Below are 18,231 nucleotides of genomic sequence, written 5' to 3'. Positions count from 1 at the left end.
TCCACACTGTTGGACTTAAAAAACATACACACTGAACTTTGATGAACATGACTTTTGTTTGTAAAACCTGTTTCCACCACATCCAGCATCACTGCTTGATGCGATGACTCGGAAGCATTCATGGCCGCTCATGGAGCCACACCCACCAGTGGCATTATGGTGCCCCTGAGTATGCTCACACATCATGGTAGCAAGTTGAGAAGTTTAAACATGGAGAGTCAGCAAAAACAGGATTTTCAGTGGATGGGGTGTCTTTCACAGCAGGATCTGCCAGTCAGAAGCTCCAAACTCCTGCCCTGTTGTGCTGTTTCTATACCCACACTTGCTACATTTGTGTGGATTTTCAAGCACCATCAGGGAAGTTGTCTTTTGTTTTCCGCCTTATCTTATTTGTTAAGGCATCCAATGAAAAGATCAAAACAGACAAATCTGGATCAATATGAGGTATTTCCTATATTTCAACCACCCTTAAAAATAGTAGCCATACGTCTCTAATCCGTTTCAATGTTATTCAAAAGTAAGGGGACCATTGTGAGTTTTTTTCTTTGTTTTCAGAAATTTCAATAAAAATTGTGGGAAGATTTAAATAATATATGGCCTTTGTTAATTTTGAAACAGTTTTAAATAATTACAAAATTATAATAAATAAATGAAATGCCGATCATATAAACTATATCCTCTTAGCTAAAGGTCAGCGCTTTCCATTACAAATATATTCAGCTGAAGACAAAGCGTCAGCGAAAAGTGTTGCCCATCTAGGTGGATTATTCAGAAGAAAAGGTACATTGTTCATGCAAGGTACCACTTGAAGTAAATGCCAAGATTTGCATCATCTTTTCCCAGAGCTCTGCTCTTCATGACATCACAGTTTAAACTCTACAGTACTTACCAGCAATGACAAAGAATAACAATTTAAAGGTGAACTCCAATCAGTAAATTTGCACAAATACACAATGTAAGACTGCACATGTCCTGATCAGCAGACATTTATCATGTTGTTGTTAAATAGAATATTTAATAATATTTTAATATACAATCATTGTAAATGTTAATAATAATAAAGTTTTTTGAGCTACTTGACTAATTTGAATTTCCCTCATTGGGGGATGAATAAAGTATTTTTCTATTCTATTCTATTTAGGTGTAAATGGAGAAAAGGGAAACTTGTACTCACCAGTTAAAGCTGTGCCTCTGAATGTAATAGAAAGCATTACAAACAAGTGGATTTGGTCAACACAAACAAACAAAAGCACACGGTGTGCCATTTAAGGACGTCACCGAGTATTAAACTTGTAATTTTTCAACTAGTTAGCAACAGCACGGTGCATAGATTGTATGCAGAGCGTCATTTGGAGCTGGCAACATGCAAAACACCCAGTGCAAGCTGACTTTGAACTGTCCTAGTTTTTCCATCTTCCTTATCCTTGACCTGCTTCTATTTTAACGGTAGTTTAACAATTTTTAGAGAAAAATTATATTTCTTTCTCCATCTATACAGCTTACTTTCACACACTCATCCAAATAAGCCATAATGCATTTGTCAATTACTTCCATAACACATGGATTTTAGGAACAGATCTCTAGAAAAACAGATAAACTTTCCTCAGGCGTTTCTGATGTCCCAGCTCTGAGCAACATTAACAGTCAGGGTAAACAAGGCTAAAGCTGGCAGGAGAATGCCTCTGAACTGTCCTCTGAGAGCAGCAGATCTCAGACGGGCTAAACTGCTGTCAAGTTCATCGATACTGGCTTTTACACCACAGTGCACAGAGACAGAGACTGGCTGCAGGCTCCAGCTTTCAACAACTCCAGAGCCTGCTATCGAACTGCTCTGGTTGCCTGTCAATATCGCCTCTGTCCCTCTTCACAGCTGTTAGCCATGCCAAAGATGGAGTTGGAGGGGTGTTGTGTAGCATGAGAGGCAAAGTGTTCTCATAACAATATGCAGAAGGTGTTTTTTTTTTTTTTTGGTAAGTCAGGAGCATGGAGTTGACTTGTTCTGGACTCTAACTTAAACTTCTTACGAAAGCTCGACTCCTTCACGCCTGATTAACACAACTATAAAAGAGCTCCACATTAACACGACACCTTAATTAGATCCAGTGCAGTCGTCAAGCTGAAGCAGAGGCCTGTGCTCCGTCCCACATCACCTGCGATCCCTGAAGAGAAAATTAATTGTGTCCCTGATTGAGAGGTTCACACTCGACTGTCTGCACATTAATTCTTCTGTTACTCTGCATTTCTGAAAACCATTAGTCTTAAAAGGGAACAAAACTTTTTAAAATTAGGATCACTTTGGAGGTTTGAAGAGAATCTATAGGCCTGATGTCATATCTCTGCTCTTCACTTCTGGGGATGAGGTCTCACTGAGGGTTTTTCTGAGGTCTCCCATTCTGTTAAGGTTTCATGGCCTCCTTTTCATGTCAGAGTATTGATCATTTACTGTATTTTGCTTTTTTTGCATGTGCATAGTGTAGACTCAGATATTTAAAGTGCAGTGTTTACCTTCGTGTGTAATTTATGGCTTTCATATGATCATAGTGAGAATTTTAATGAAATGTTATGCTTTTACTAAGAAACCAGAAAGCTCCTCGTTGTAGGTGCGTGTTCTGCTATGTGCGACTGCACTCGAGACACGGCAAGAGTCGGATGGAGCGTTTATCAAATCTCGAGGGGTTATGCGAAGCTAAAGATGGATGTGGAATGGATGTGCATGGATGTGGAATAACATCCGGAGGGGAGCTCTTGTGGAGAAACACAAGATCAAGGATGGAGAAAAGACTTACACGCTAGAGAAAAAGACTTGGATCCCAGCGGGGGAGCAAATAGTAGAAAAAGTATCGCGATAACCCATCTTTCTTAATGTCTTGGCTCAGGTTGCCGGGCCCGGTCGGCTTCATGTGACAACCTGAAAGGCTGATGGAGCGAGTCCCCCTGCATCCCTAGCCTCCACTGCCAAGCCTTTCACCTTCCCTCATTTTGGGGGCATTGTCTGCCAATGAGTATCATTTGTCACCATTGACCTGCTTCACAGAGACACCTCGGCTGTTTTTCTATGGCCCAAGCCCATTTCCACAGTTGGTAAACAGCTAAATCCCTCTCCCAATCAATGCAGCCTATTTAACTTGAGCTATCGACTTACCTGCTCCTCACCAGACTTGAGGCTGAAAAAAAGTACAAACAAATTAGATGAGAGAGAAGGAACAACAGAAATGGTGGCCCTGACTATGAAAAGTCACATTTTCGATAATGAGGTTTCGGTAGCAGGAGGGAAGAAAATGATAGAGTAGAGCCATATGAAGGAAAGAAAGGGAAAAAGAGAGGGAAAACAGAGGAGGAATCGATCGATATGAACAGATAATCACCAGACCTCTGTTCCAATGTGTAAATAGTGTGACATTGCAGAGGTGGGCACGGCAGGGAAGAGATCAATGGGCTGCTTTTTGTTGATCCCTAATCCTTAACTATCTATAAGTAATTAACCTTCAGAGGAGAATGCAGGGGAGAAATAAATGGATAAATAAGTGTGGGAATAAAAATTAGCACAAATAAAACAGAAGCTACCCTGAACTCACCAGATAACTGCGCAGGCAACTGAATTATTAGTTGTCTCCAGTGCTGCCTCTGCAATTTGCAACATCTGAATCAATTTAGCTTCTATCAAAGACTACAGTCGCTGAAATGTATGCACCTCACTGTAGCCGAGAGATGACAATGAACATAGTAGTTGATGTAAGAACAAGCAATCTCATTTCTGTTCAAGAGCACATGTTCACAATCCAGTATTCCATTCTGGTTTTAGGATCTAATCTGCTCTTGTGTCACCGTCTCCGGCCTCCCGAGAGCATGTTCGCCCGAAGGCTTGCTTGAGAAGATGGAGGAAAACCCATTTTATCAGGAGTCAAGAGTGCCCTCTGTGGGTGTCAGAGGAAAAACAAGGAAAGACGGAACAAAAAGCCTGTCTGACTACATTTTTCCAAATAATGCATGTCCCTTTTTATTGTTAACTGCTTAACAAGCGAAGCCAAATGAAGGACCTGCTCGGTTAAATGAACACAGTAAAATCACAGTGGTATCTGTACAGAGTTTAATGGCACACAGGTGCCCTTACAGCACATTATGATCATCTCACATCGACTTTTTCTCATGTCTGTTCACGGACAATCTTTAAAGGATGTTTAACTTAGAGACGGGCAAACAATATAATTGAAATTTTCACGTTAATACACAATGATACAACAGTGTGGTGGGTTTGTAAGAAGCGTACAGTGTGCATGAAGTAAGAAATATCTTCAGTTATTACAATATGGCCACTGTAGAAAAGCTTTTAGCAAGTATTTATGATGTTAAAAATGAGGACAGTTGGTTTTAGCAGTGACTACAGCGTGCAGCACTAAATCATGATGATCAGTGGAAACAGAGCGCTCAAGGTACATGTTACCGGTAAAGTTACAACAAAAAGAAACAAACAAAACATAAAACAAAGTAATTCTCTTGAGGTTCTGCACAATTAAGGACATTTTTTCAGTCAGTTACTACGTGAGTTGAGTGCTCTGTCTTTGTTTATCAGAGAGAAAGAATTTCAAGTGTAACCTTGGATGAAAGAGACTGTTCTTCACCAAAATGGGCACCTGGAAATAAAAAGCAAAGTTTAAGTCAAATAAAGATTTGTGCAGTGATAAATAAAAGAGAGCTGGCATCATAACTACTCTTATCTCATGATGACATAATGCATATATAAGTCAGATCTGAAGCAACTACGAAGCAGAAAGAAGTACTGACCATCCGATGTAGCACTGGCACAGGTTTTCATGTGATGTGGCCTGCTTGATGAGGAGCTCCACTTGTGTTGGCACATCTAGCGTCTCATCATGAGAGAAGTCTCGACCTTTGGGAAACAACGCTCATTACAACGTTTGACATTTTATCTAAATTCCTTCATATTTTGAAAAATGTTATCAGTAAAGATTCTGATGCTGCTTTTTACAGAAAATGATGGTGTGTTGGCCTACATTCTTTTGTTTTAGTCAAACATCTGGCCATTTTTAGATTTGTATTTCAACAGCAGCCTACAATAACATGGTATCTCTGTGGGCAACATCGAAAAGCACAATTCAGGTTTATCATGTGCATCGTTCATGAAACAATTTGAATTTAGTTTAGAACCCACTTGACAAGCAGGTATACCTTAAAACCTTTCCACTTTAACCAGGTCATCTATATTTCCTGCAGCAGCTTGTGGAGGAAGACTGAAAAGCAATACAACTGCGTGTCCTGTTGAGAGCTGCAAAACATACCTGTAAGTTTGTCCCGCACTCTGTTGATAATCTGAATAGCTTTCTTGTTGAGAGCCTCAGGCTGCACTAGACCGTCTCCAACTAACAAAACACAGACAACGGCATCAACATCAACAACTACTGACAATTTCAGAAAAACAAATTGTGCCCTCTCCCTATAGCAAGCCTCTCTGCAGCAGAAGAAAATCAAAGCAGATGTAAGTGCTGTCTTATAAGACTGCTGCACCAATCATCATGTCATCATTTATGACAAGACACAAGCTTGGCACTGTTGTGGTAAAGTGAGCAGAGAAAAAACAAAAGGTCTTGTAGAAAAACATTTACACCAAGAGAGGCCAAACAAAAAAAAAAAAAAAGGTAACTCACTGAAGGAGTGAATGGATTCAGGCACTGTGGTTCCTGCTTTCTTGTGAGTGGTCTCTCCAAGGTCTATTCCCTCAAGTGCTTCTGCAGGTGACACCACACGGTCGCATGATTAAACATGTATTTGTGTTGAATATAAAACAGGAAAAAGTTTGGGCTGAAGTTTGTGCTGCAGACTGACCCACTGACTGTCCAGCGGTGTAGGAGTCCGTCCTGGTGCGGGAACGCTTGGTGCCTTTGGTGTTTGCTGTGTGTGAGACAGACAAAGTGCGTGAGATGTAGTATTTTCCATGATATCACGGAATCATCATTATAGATTTCTTTCATCACATGAGGCAGCAGCATTATTCTGATCTTTATAAAGACAGAAAAAAAGGAATAAATCTTAAAAATGGCCTCCCGGGTTGCATTTCCTTCTGCACGAGACATACTGTCGGCATACTTTATTTTAATTAAGGTCTTCTAGTGCTGTTGACACTATAGAAAATAATTACAGTAGTACAACAGACTTACAAAACACTAATGAGCTTCTTACTCAGCAGCCGGTGCGGGATTCCTGGATAATTTCTTATTATTTAAATGAAATCATTTTAATGAAACCCGCCGTGTTCTATTGTTGTGAAATGAATGTGTTGCTGAAGGGAAACTGAGCAGCATTAGCTGTCTGAATGCCACAGAGATTCATTTAACACTTGAAACTGGCAACCTCCTTTTACTTTGTCTCGTCAGACTCTTCAGGTTCACTTCCAGCTGAAAATTTAACCAAGAACATGTAATGCCCACAATACTATTGTAACCGTTTGGTCAGTTCCTTTCCATACCAATGAAATAGAAGTCTGACACGACTGACTGCACTGAGCCGCATGAAATTATCTTAAAAGTCTGAGCTAGCAAAAGGCCAACTTATTACGAGGTCACCGAGTGACATTCTTCATGAGGATACCTTAAAGCTGCAGTCTGCAACTCTTTTTCAAGCATAATGCCTGGAACTGTCCGGGGATTCTGAAAGTAGTACATTAAATACCCCAATACAAAAAAAAAAGAGTTCTCTAGGTCTGCTGGTTTGTTTACAAAATTGCAGACCGGACCGGTAAAAGGTAACCAATCAGGTTTACGAGCTGGGCTCTGCTGCCTGTCAATCACCGATTGTGCACGCGCGATACAAGGTAGACTCGTCCCCACGCTTATTTATCTAGACTATTGAACTTCATTACGGGCTAGTCTACTTACTGTGTCTTCCATGATCGCAAATGACAGGTGAGTTGATGAATGAGGAGTCGTGTGGGCGCATCTGGCGTGCACGTAGATGTGCACGAGTTCTCATGTGTTTTGATGGGGCGGGACAGGAAGTTGAATAACTTTTTATTTTTCGGTTAAAAAATAAGCATTTCTTGCATTTTGCGACTACGGAGGTCACCGTTTTCAACTTCAAGCGTTCTGATAGATCATGTAAACTCTTAAAATGCCAAAAATTAGGACTTTACGTATGACAACAACAAATCCTGCAGACTGCAGCTTTAAGTAGTAATACATATATAAACTCAGTTGTATGTGTGCTTTGAAACGGACTGAAACAGAGAACAACAGCTTACTGTCCATGAGCCTCCAGTTGAGCAGGGGGTCGTAGACGAAGGCCTCCAGCACAGCCATGACGCTGTCCCTGTGCTCCCTCAACACTTCCATCACTGTGTGGCAAGTGATCCTGTAGTTACCATCCAGGCCCGTGACCTGCCACACAACCACACACAGACATTTTACAACCTCAGATAATCAGCCTTCTGTCTTTATTTCACTGGTAGTTAAAAGCAGGATTCACTGCATTTCTTTTTTTTCTTGCATAGTGGTGGTAAGGCCCTCTGCTTTAAATTTAGATCACAGATTTTTGCTTTAAGAGACTATTTAAACATATCCCTGACTTAAAAGAACACTTCTTCCCGTAGCTTAAGAGATGACTCAGTTTAAAGCTCTCACAAAGTTGAACTTTATTTATTCATGCTTTCATTTTTAATTCCTTTAATCCTTTGCTCATTACGTACAAGATGCAGTGAGTCATGTCTTCTGATAAAAATTCAGAACGCTTGAAAAAGCCTCGTAATTATTTTGTTCAAAGGACAAAGAAGAAGCAGCTCAGAAATGATTCTTGGACAACAGAGAGCTATTTGTGGAGATTAGACTGCGGACACTTGTGTAACTGGCTTTGCAAGATGAGGCAAACAGCCTAACTGGTTTTAGCAAATCCACACACATTAATAATGCACACGTATGTAAATCCAAGCATTGGAAAGAGTTCCGCACCTCCATAGCATTGGTCAGCATTCTCGTCAGTCGGAACGGGATCTTTTCAGGGAACTTTTCTCTGGTCATGGCCACCTGTTGAACATTTATGTAAGGTTCAGATAAATCATGGAAAAGTGAAGGTTAAGAAAAGTTGATGATGTGCAGAAGGAAAATTTACACTCACTTCAAAACAGTCTCCAAAATCAATGTGGAGAATCTTGCCACTTAACCGGTCTAACATCAAGTTGGAAGGATGCCTGGAGAGTTAGAACATTATCTTCTTATCAATATTTATGATGTGTATTGTCATCATTCTAACAGTCAGTGTATTAAAGACCATGCGAGACTTCCTCTTTTGCGGTGAGGAGCTCACCTGTCACCCAAGCCGAGGATGTAGCCCACCATGGACATCACAGCCAGGGAGCGAGTGTAGTTGGTCCTCCTGTCAAACCACACCTGAAGGAGAAATCACATTTGTATCATGAAAGGTTTTTTTCTTCATAATAACTGAACAGAATAGTGTAGAAAACTGAACTGGATATCTGCTGTATGCTGTTGAAAACAATCTTTCCAGACACTGCGACATGTAGAACACGAGGTACTTATGTTTCTAAAATAATTAGTCATGGTCCGTGGAGGAAATACAACCCCCCCCCCTCCAAATAAAAGCGTTCTATGGGGAAAATAAAAAGAGTTCTATTATTGAGAACTCTTGACATTTTTCCCAGAAACTACTGAAATATGAGGCTGGGTACAGAAAAGATCAAGTACCCTCAATCATCATCCCCAGAGAAAAGAAGTGGAGCATCTCACCTCAGAGCTCGGGCTCTTGAGCCACAAGAGCTTGGCCAGGTCGTCTCCGGCGGTGTTGTTGACAGCGTGCTCAAAGACCTCCACCTTTTCCATCAGCGTCAGGTGGTCGTAGTCTGGGGCCATCTAAAATAGGCACATTTCAAACTCACTCACCTCTATCCAAATTCAGTTCAAAGTGAAGGTGCTGAAGTGCAGCAGCATAAAAACACAAAAATAAATGGAAGAGCTCAAGGGAGTCATTAAAAAAAAAAACAGCTATTCTTATATTAACTTGAGCTGTCACCTCATTGCAATTGTGTCATCACTTACTTCACAGCAGGGTGTGATGTCATTTCACTTAGAAGAAGCTCTGCTGAGACTATGCACCCTGAGGGCATATGCCATTTCAAAAGGAAATCAAAAAACTTTTCTTCACTATTTTTTGTCTGCATATATTTAGCTAGCTGCTGAATTACATTTTGATACTTAGTTGGTTGACTTCCCTTTGCCATATATTACTAAATATGTTGACATATGTACTACTTGTGAAATATAAGCGAGATATGCCACAAAATATATTGGTCCAAACATATCCCTACATGGTCTGCATATCAAAATAAGTGCAAGTGATGAAGACGGCTGTGTGCACACTGTAACTATTCATGATTTCCGTTAGTTTTTCATTATGGACTCTGTTTCTAAACAAAAGGCACAGGCTTTTATTTAAAACCTTGTATTACCTTGAATATGGGACAAACACAGTGTGCCAAAGGTTGAAACTGAGAAATGTTACTGTATGATATGTTAGGACATGTTACTGTATGACGTGTGAGACAAATATTTTCAATGACAGGTCTGGCCTGCAGTTGAACCAACTCACAACCTGGATTATTTAGCACAGAGCCATGCTGTTAAAATAACTACATAATGCAGTGTGGCATTGTCTTGCTGTAACAAATGAGGCCATCTCTGTAAAACAAGGCGTCTGAGTGGCAGCGTTTGTCACTCCAAAACCTTTACATATCATTCATCAGTAAGAGTGCCTTCACAGAAATGCAACATATCCATATCATGTGCACTAAAGCTGCCTTATGTCATCACATCACATATGCTGGCTTTTAAACGTGCACTGACAACAAGCCAGACAATCCCTGTTATTAGTACTAACACTGTCTTCTCTAAGCATTACTTACACTGGAGTCACTCATTGTTGCACTCTGATCATCTAGCTGAGGTCAACATACATATCATAACATAACATATCTTATTTTGGAAGGGTTTAACAGAACGAAACATATCATCAATAACAAACTTAAGCGATCCAAAAACATGCAGTGTTATAGATGCCTGTTATTTTCCTGTTTGTCTACTCACAGTTAGACAAAGGGTAGTTTTTTCCTCCACTATGCTAGTACATCATACTCATGGCAAATCATGGTGTAATCTTTCTTCTTTTTCATTGTTGTGATGCTTTTTCGAGTGTAAAGTTTCAATCAAAGCACTCGCTCCTGACCTTTGCAGGGCTAATGTAAAGGTCTCTTTCCTCAAATTTCATCGAAGACATTTCTTTTACTTGCTGTGTGGTACAATATAGTAAAGCATAATGTTTGAATTATGTTTGTTCTCTGACTAACTGGGAACTCGGAGGAAGAAATATGTAGTTAATTTGCAGCAATCAAGGCCCTGTGAATGTGTTTTGATTAAGGAGAGATTGGCACTCTGCGATATAATTACTGAAAACAGATGTTTTCAGTAGACTCAATGAATTCATTTAGTGTGGATGATTTTTATATGAAAACCACAAGTTTAGAAATATTTTCCGAGCGAGACCAACTGCTAGCACAAATCAGTAGATAATATGTGACTAAATAAGCTCATTTACATCTGAATCTGCATGATCCATCATGGGAATGTGATTGTTTCTACCATTTAGATATTACTAAGAAATCTAATTGACCAAAAGTGAAACAACTGTGCTCTAACAATGGAAATAAACACAACCGTAGTGAGTAAAAACATATTCTTTCTCTTTTCACTCATCTAAATGGTAGAAGTATAAACCTATTGAATCTTAGTGGTGATCTCTCACCCTGAGCATGATGCGATGTTCAATGTTGAGCAAAATCTTCTTCTTCTCTCTGTAGTCTCTGATGAGGGCATGGAGGGTGTCACAGTGGGGCACCCAGCCAATCAGGCCTGAGTTGGTGGACAAGGGGATCACTGCATAGCGCTGAATGCTGAAAGAGCCAAAGCACAGCCAAGAAAAGCACAAACACACACACACACACAAACACACACATTTCTTTGTTAGCAGTGCATGCTTAAGATGTGTAAAACCTAGTCATCTACAATCAAAAGCTATGTCTAGACATTACTTGGAGGGTCTGTAAACAAACATAAATGTTCAAGTAAGTCTGAGCAGACGACATGCAGAGGTTAGCCAACCAGCTCCCTGGTATAAAGTGGATAGTGTTCAAATGAGCCCATTTATGAATGGAGCATCTGCTGCTTTTCTCTGACCTGCCTGTTTATCACGCATACGTTGGTATCCATTCTTGCTGTACAGATAAACATTGCAATTTCTACAGTCTATGTTTTGCACCAAGCACTCAAAACAAGCATCATTTTGGAATATTTCCAAGTGGTGAGAATGCATGTCAAACAGAAATGTTCTTGTCTCATAAATATGAGAAAGTCCAGAAGATTCTCAGAACATTGCCCGGGCATCATGGGTGGAATTGGCTTGTGCAAATGTGTGATGTTTGTGTGTGTTGACTTGATTGCGACTGTGTGTCTACCTCAGATTCTTGCGCAAGGACGCAGGGTCGTTAGCCAGCAGTGTGTTGACCAAACCAAACAGCTGCATGACTCTCTCATCCTGCCTCAGGTCCTCATGGCCCTTCAACAGGAACATGAACTCATGGCCATTACTACCTGTAGATGGAGCCATAAAATACAGAATTGATGCATTTCTCAAAGCATCGTGTCAAGACCATTACATGGTTGAATTTGTGCTGCTCTGCAGCTGCATCTCAATCATCATTACCCGAGGCGAGTTTCAGCGGAAAATAAATGATATTATATGAACCATGTTATTCCTGAAGCAGGGTTTATGGAAACACTCTCACATTACTGGAATTCATAACAAGGAAACAATAACTCGAAAAACATCAATATTCCAATACGATTTCTGATACTTCAAGGACAACCTGTCACAAAAATGTGGGCACTGAATTCAATGATATTCTAGATATTTAACAAAAGACAAGCAGCGCTGGTGCATTTTTTTCTCCATTATCTCCAAAACAAGTGATGAGAGAAAGAAAACACTGCAACTGAGCGATGGAAGGCGGAGCTACACTGCGCCGTGCGTGACAATACCCTGTCAAAGCAAATGGAGCGTTAGAGCACAACTGGTGTCTTTGAATGAATACTAAGAAAAGCAGGAATGAAACAATCTTAAACATTCAAGCATGACATGTACTTCAAAGTAAATACATAAACCTGAGTTTGGATAACTGTCCAAAATTACCTTACGACTGAAAGAATCTGGCCGTAATTTATCATTTTGGCAAGTGCTTTGTTAAGTTCGTCGGACGATTATGACCGAGGAATATTTTCAGTTTTCATTATGACAGAGAGAAGGTACAGATGATGTCACTCACCTGATTATTACACTACTTCAGTACTGTAACTGCCAAATGACCTTTCATGGCCTACATTTATATCTTTAGTGGAAACAGTAAAGCAGCGTCCCTGCTCCACCTCAGGTCTGCCTCTAAAGATAATCCCAGTAAGCAACATGTTGAGTGCCACAAAGAGGACAAAGCCCCAACAGTAAATCTAAGCTGCCTGCAGAGGATGACAGGTCTTAATCTGAAGTCTTGCTCCAGAGGTCAGCTGATTTATTGGCTATCATCTCTTACACTGTGGGTTGTGTAACACTGATGGGATAGATCAGAACAAGGTATTGCCCTATCCAGTGATAGAGAGTGTGAAGCAGAGCGAACCATTATTGATTGATAATGTGTGGATTTGGCTTCAAGACAAGGTGACTTTATAGTGCAGTGCCATTTCAGAAACTCTTCACCGTCATATTCCATTTCGCACAGCAGAGTCGGTCATAAAGTGAAAGAATTCTTTATTTCTATTCAATTCAATGCCAAAGCAGAATGTAAGGAGGGTTCTTGACAAATCAATCTGTGGGACAGAAAATGAAAAATACATTACTTCTTTGGTGCAGAGCTGACTGAACACCGAGCCTGGTTCTTCTGTGGGGACTGGGATTCAGTTTTGGATTTAATTCATCACTGTTTTGATCTCGCCTCAAATGGTGAGGAGGATTCTTATTCTCATGTATGACCACACACAGATCTTTGGCTTGACTGATGAATTCTAAATAAATCCCAACCCTGAGGCTATTTGTCATTTTGACAAAGTTCCTATTGATACTGAATCTTCTCTAATAGCATGGGCCACCCCTACTGAAAGCTTAACACTAGAACTATTGTTTTATCCATTTTTCTCACATAATAGAATCAGAGCCTCAAGGCCTGTGCAGTATTCTTTTTTTCTTACCCATGATAGTCAGTTTGCGAGGGCGCTGCTTGGAGGTGATGACCTGCAGGGAGGCGGCGATGGACTGGATGCGAATGATTGGCTGGTTGGGGTCATAAGTGCCAGGAACGGCGAGCTCCAGGTCCCGACACATGAGCAACTTTGGAGACACATATTGGAGCTCCAGGGAGGTCAGCTGTGTGGAGAGTTGATGAGGTGAGGATGTTGCACAGAAAGAGACAATTAGTTTTTAGTGTGCTGTTTAAAAAAAAAAACACAGCCTAAAGCAATATGCAGATTGTACAAGAGACTGGCTTACACCCAAATCAAGGTTTTGTCTGGCAAAAGTGATAAATAGGAAACCCTCGACTAACCACTCTGAAACCTTATTAATCCATTTACCTCCTGTCTACATCCAGCCATCTGAAAGATTCATATTTGATATAAAGATTTTTATGGTCTTAATGTTGATGCATGGTGACTATGCGTGGTTACAGCCCGAGCCGGCTCTATATCTGCTGTGTGGGTGCATCCTGGAGATGATTTATTTCTATGTTAATGCCCTGTGGAGGAATATTTGCACTGCTCTCAGCATGTTATTATATTGCTGTGTATTTCATGCTGCGTACTGTAATATTCCCGCAAGCACGGCCACGTCACCACGCCAAATAGCATTACCATCTCCATTTATTACATGGAATACGAGCTGCTGACAGAACTATTTTTACTGTCCCTTCAACAACGTGATGATAGCTGAGGGAAATGACATCTATAAGTTGAGTTTCATCCTCACTCCAGAAGCAAAAAGACACCTGGTATTTAAGTTTTATTCCTCGACTCAAGATGATGAACAAAATCAATGAAGACACAGACCATGTGCTCAGTATCTACATCACTAACAATATACAGTTTCAATATTTGTTTACCCGTAAAAGATAAGCACACTTTATATGCACGTGGCTCGACATATGCAAACAAAAAGTAGTAATTGAGGATGAAAGAAAATGTGGGGAAAAAAAGAAAACAGTTTGAGCTTATATCATAGTATCATAAGACAGGGTGTGACAACAATTTTAAATGATGTTCTGCCTTTCTTCCATTCCTCACTGTCTCATCACATGCTTTCACCACTATTTTGGCGTGTTGTTTCATGACTTCATCCAGACACGTGAGACCAAAGGGAGTTTTTAGTTTCTAAACCATCTTTCATTCAGTTATTTTTCCAATATTCTTTTTTTCCCTAATTCTGCCGACAGAAAACACTGCGCTCCACTTTCGCATCGCTTCTCCATTATGCCGACATGACTAAGAGAGTGTGTTTCATCAGTGTGTCACATTTACTCGTCACAAGATCAAAGACTCAGTGAGGAAATCTCTCCTCACATCTGATGAGAGACTGGAGCGGACAAAGAAACCAAGAAGTGGTTGGATATAAGCTCCAAATTTCTCAAGAGCCATTCAAATATGTGCCGCTTCAGTGGATTTTTTTTTCAATGATATTTGTCTGATTTTAATTAGTTTGCAAAGATGAGATTCAATAGTTTAGGTTGATTTCTCTTTCTATTATGCTGAAGAATACCCTGCTTTCATATCACTACGGTATATTTTTATATACCTGCAGGTATATATTCCTACCTGAGCCGTACTTTAATGACTATGAACAAGGTGGTTTATACAGAAAGAAGAAAGGGAAAAAAAATGAAAAAAAAGGCAGTGTAGACTGATTGCAGTGGCGACATTCTCACTCACCTGAGGTAGCTGTTTGGAAATGCGTCTGAATACATGGTAGTAGAGGTCCCAGGCCTGGGTCAGGTCTTTTACATTTCCAGAGCGCATGTACTTCCTGCACCAGTCTTGAGCCTCCATCAAATCCCTGCCGTAAGCCTACGACAAATACATGTGCGAGGACATTCATGAGGAGCTAAATGCTGACTTCGTGTATTTGTCTTTTCCATTACATGGCAGCAGCAAAAACTGCCGTTGTCAAGATAAATAAGATCAATTTGTGGCTAAATCTTCTCACACAAGATGACAAACTATCAGGCAAATCCACATTGGAGCTCACAGTTTTCTGCTGCTGTACTCATCAAAATCTCATAATTACATGACACGCACCTGGTTAAAAGAGGTCTCTTTGAGGGTCTGCGGGCCCCTCTCCATCATGGCATGTAAAGGTTCCAACACGGCAAACATGCCCTTGACGTTGCGCTCGCCAAAGTAAAGACGTGAAGCTTCCTCAAGTCCCTCATGCCACATTTCATGCCACAGGATGGCCACTCGGATAAGCTCTTCACTCACCTGGGTAAAGAAAGATGAGAGATAAAAGGTAAGACTGCAATCTTAAGCCTTATGACACATATTTGAGCCTTTTAAACAACAGCAACACCTAATTCTATCATTTCGGGCAGATTCTTACAAATCGTACCAAAAATGATTTTAAATTGGATGAAAAGGTGGTTGAAAATGAAAGGGTAAGGGTGTTAGATTAGCTGATCCAGCCACACAAAGAAGAAACAACACTTTTTTCTGGTGGGGCATTACAGACTGAAGAGCTTTATATTTGTTACAGTAAATCTTAATAATCGAATCACTCTACCATCATGGCTTGCTGAACCAGAGTGTTGCAATGTTCACACATGTTCTTCAGGATCTTGTTCGCAGCATTATGGCGGGCGGTGGTGGTAGACTTGGATGCCACAGTCAGTGGGTAGATCAAAGCCTGAAGGTGAACAGACAGAGAGAACACTGATTAACTGCTTAATTACCCTAAGATACCTTAAAAGTGGGGTCTTGGCTCTGCTCTGCATGGCTGATGAAAACCTGTGGCAGATGTACCTGGGGATGATACCGTCCAATGTCTGTTAGGAGTTGGTGGATGAGACGACCCACCAGGGCTCGAGGGGTGTCGATTCGAGCTATAAGCTGAGGAATAACCTGCAAAGAGAGAGAAAAAAAAAGATACAAAGAGAAAAATAGAGTAAAACTGGGTTAGCGTGAAAATTATACAAAATAACTTTTCATAGGTATTTATTAATTCCACTTCTCAGCCACTACCACATCAAATATGCTTGTGTGTGCATTACCTGCAGCCAAGTGTCTATTTGAATGGTCTTGATGCCCTCCACCAATGCCTCATTCACCTCAGGCCAATGACCGTAGTCAAACCATAGAGTCAAAACCCTGAGCAGTTTAAAAAAAAAACCCAACAAAACAACAAAAGCAAGATCAGAATCTATCTATCAGATTAACATGGACCATTTTTGCTAGAAACCCCATCAGCCACTAGAGGTCCTCCTAGACTCAAATAGCAAATCTGCAAGATTTTCATAAATATGGGTGAAGTTGGGGTCCTTCGACTACTCGCCCAGTGTGTTACAGTCATTTAACTCACCTAAGTGTGTCCTGCAGGTTGTTTCCTCTGGATAGGGAAATGGAGCGGAAGAAACCTTGAACGGCAGGTACAGTGTATAGGAGCAAAGTCTTTGAGAGATCCTGCAGAGGACAGCATACAACATGTGCTGTTTAAATTCATCGAGAGGAGAAATAGATTTCTGTGGTGGCTAAACTAAAAAAAAAAGATTTTCTGCGACTCTCACCTCATTGTACTTTTTCTGGCCCGGGGAGGGTACAGGACTGTGATCAGTGCTGTCGACCTCACTGTCACTGTTGCTGGCTTCACTATTAGCACTGGCGCCGCTTGCATGCCGCAGCTTCTTCTTCTCATCACGTCCTTGGTTCTGGTGTTTGTAATGCAGCACCGCCTCAAAATTCATCACAGCCCAGGCGTGCCAGGCCTACCGAGAGATGGCACAAAGTGGGTAAAATTGCCTCTAATAGCTAGTAATTTGAAATCACTTTCACATTTGTTTGTGTGGTAATTTTCCAGTTTCTATTGGACAAATATTTCCCAGGGGGATGAAATGTAAGATCCACACATATGAGTTTGATGTTTGCTGTGTTACACAGCCAGCTACTCAAAAGTTGAAAGCTAAAAAGAGTGGGTGAACATAGACAGAGAGAGGATAAGAACAGTTACATTTGTAGTTTGCAGCACAAAGGCAGAGATGTTATCAGCTTTATTACCACCTGATACCTTAGAGGCAGACAGAACAGGAACCCAAATTACAGCCACCTAATGAGCAATAAAATGATCCACAAAGACAAAAAAAAACAGAAACTAAAATTTGACTTTACAACCACCAAAACATTTCTGTTTGATATACAGTAAAATGGGAGTCTGGATGGTTTCCTAATGACATGTCACTGCGGGGGCTATCTCTTGCTGAGACAGCTGGAATTTAACTGCAGCCAGAGAGAAGTCAAAAGTGAAAGGTTAGATTTGAGAGGGAGGCACTGACCTTGTACCAGTTGCGGTCATGCTCAGTCGAATTGCTGTAATACTGCAGAACCTTGGGGATGGTGCTCTCATTGATGCCCTGCAGACTGAGCTGCCACTCCCCCAGCTTCAAGAAACATCTGCATGATCAAAAAGTAATCCCCAAAAGGGGGAGATTTAGTCTGATAAGAAATACATGCTCGCATACTGTCTTTATTTACAGAAAAAAAAATGGTGCAGCACAGACGAAAAGGCTTATGTGAGCCATAAAACTTTGTGTGGTAGAAAGAAAGAAAAACATTTTCTAGCTTTCAGTGGAAAAAAACATGAAACATTTTCGTGGACTATTAAAGTTACTGATGTCAGAGGTCAACGTCATTAACGGCAGTTTTGTTGAGGAAAGTCTTTCAATGACTACATTAGTAGGCAGGAAACAACTGCTCTATTGGGTCAGTTGGAGTTTCTATGCATCCTCATGTTGTCATTCTGGTAAAAGGTTTGCAGTGGTTTTCGGTAACTCCAAGGGCAGCTCACTAAGAAGTCATATAATGATATAAGACTTGGAAATCTTACAGCCATTTATCAAAACTATTGCTACTTAAGTCAGCA

At 40.6% G+C, this 18,231-nt stretch overlaps 1 protein-coding gene across 1 annotated transcript in view; it reads right to left on the bottom strand.

Moving 5' to 3' along the window:
* Positions 1-4,070: 4,070 nt before the first annotated feature.
* The window catches only part of mtor (mechanistic target of rapamycin kinase), a 79,131-nt gene continuing 64,970 nt past the window's right edge, over positions 4,071-18,231 (bottom strand). Inside the window, exons 38-58 of the mRNA XM_075476243.1 lie at positions 17,645-17,762; positions 16,883-17,080; positions 16,678-16,778; positions 16,370-16,466; positions 16,122-16,220; positions 15,883-16,005; positions 15,402-15,584; positions 15,036-15,170; positions 13,308-13,482; positions 11,528-11,663; positions 10,819-10,966; positions 8,751-8,873; positions 8,311-8,393; positions 8,122-8,194; positions 7,956-8,030; positions 7,253-7,388; positions 5,842-5,907; positions 5,664-5,744; positions 5,298-5,378; positions 4,783-4,888; positions 4,071-4,631 (exon numbers count right to left, since the gene is read on the bottom strand). Coding sequence (XP_075332358.1) covers positions 4,616-4,631; positions 4,783-4,888; positions 5,298-5,378; positions 5,664-5,744; positions 5,842-5,907; positions 7,253-7,388; positions 7,956-8,030; positions 8,122-8,194; positions 8,311-8,393; positions 8,751-8,873; positions 10,819-10,966; positions 11,528-11,663; positions 13,308-13,482; positions 15,036-15,170; positions 15,402-15,584; positions 15,883-16,005; positions 16,122-16,220; positions 16,370-16,466; positions 16,678-16,778; positions 16,883-17,080; positions 17,645-17,762 — 2,353 coding nt within the window. The 3' untranslated portion in view covers positions 4,071-4,615. The remainder of the gene's footprint in view (positions 4,632-4,782; positions 4,889-5,297; positions 5,379-5,663; positions 5,745-5,841; positions 5,908-7,252; positions 7,389-7,955; positions 8,031-8,121; positions 8,195-8,310; positions 8,394-8,750; positions 8,874-10,818; positions 10,967-11,527; positions 11,664-13,307; positions 13,483-15,035; positions 15,171-15,401; positions 15,585-15,882; positions 16,006-16,121; positions 16,221-16,369; positions 16,467-16,677; positions 16,779-16,882; positions 17,081-17,644; positions 17,763-18,231) is intronic.

This window comes from Odontesthes bonariensis, chromosome 10, assembly GCF_027942865.1.
Source record: "Odontesthes bonariensis isolate fOdoBon6 chromosome 10, fOdoBon6.hap1, whole genome shotgun sequence".
Taxonomy (NCBI): Eukaryota; Metazoa; Chordata; class Actinopteri; order Atheriniformes; family Atherinopsidae; genus Odontesthes; species Odontesthes bonariensis.
The sequence above is the reverse complement of the archived record's forward strand: the minus strand, read 5'-3'. Positions and strand labels throughout refer to the sequence as shown.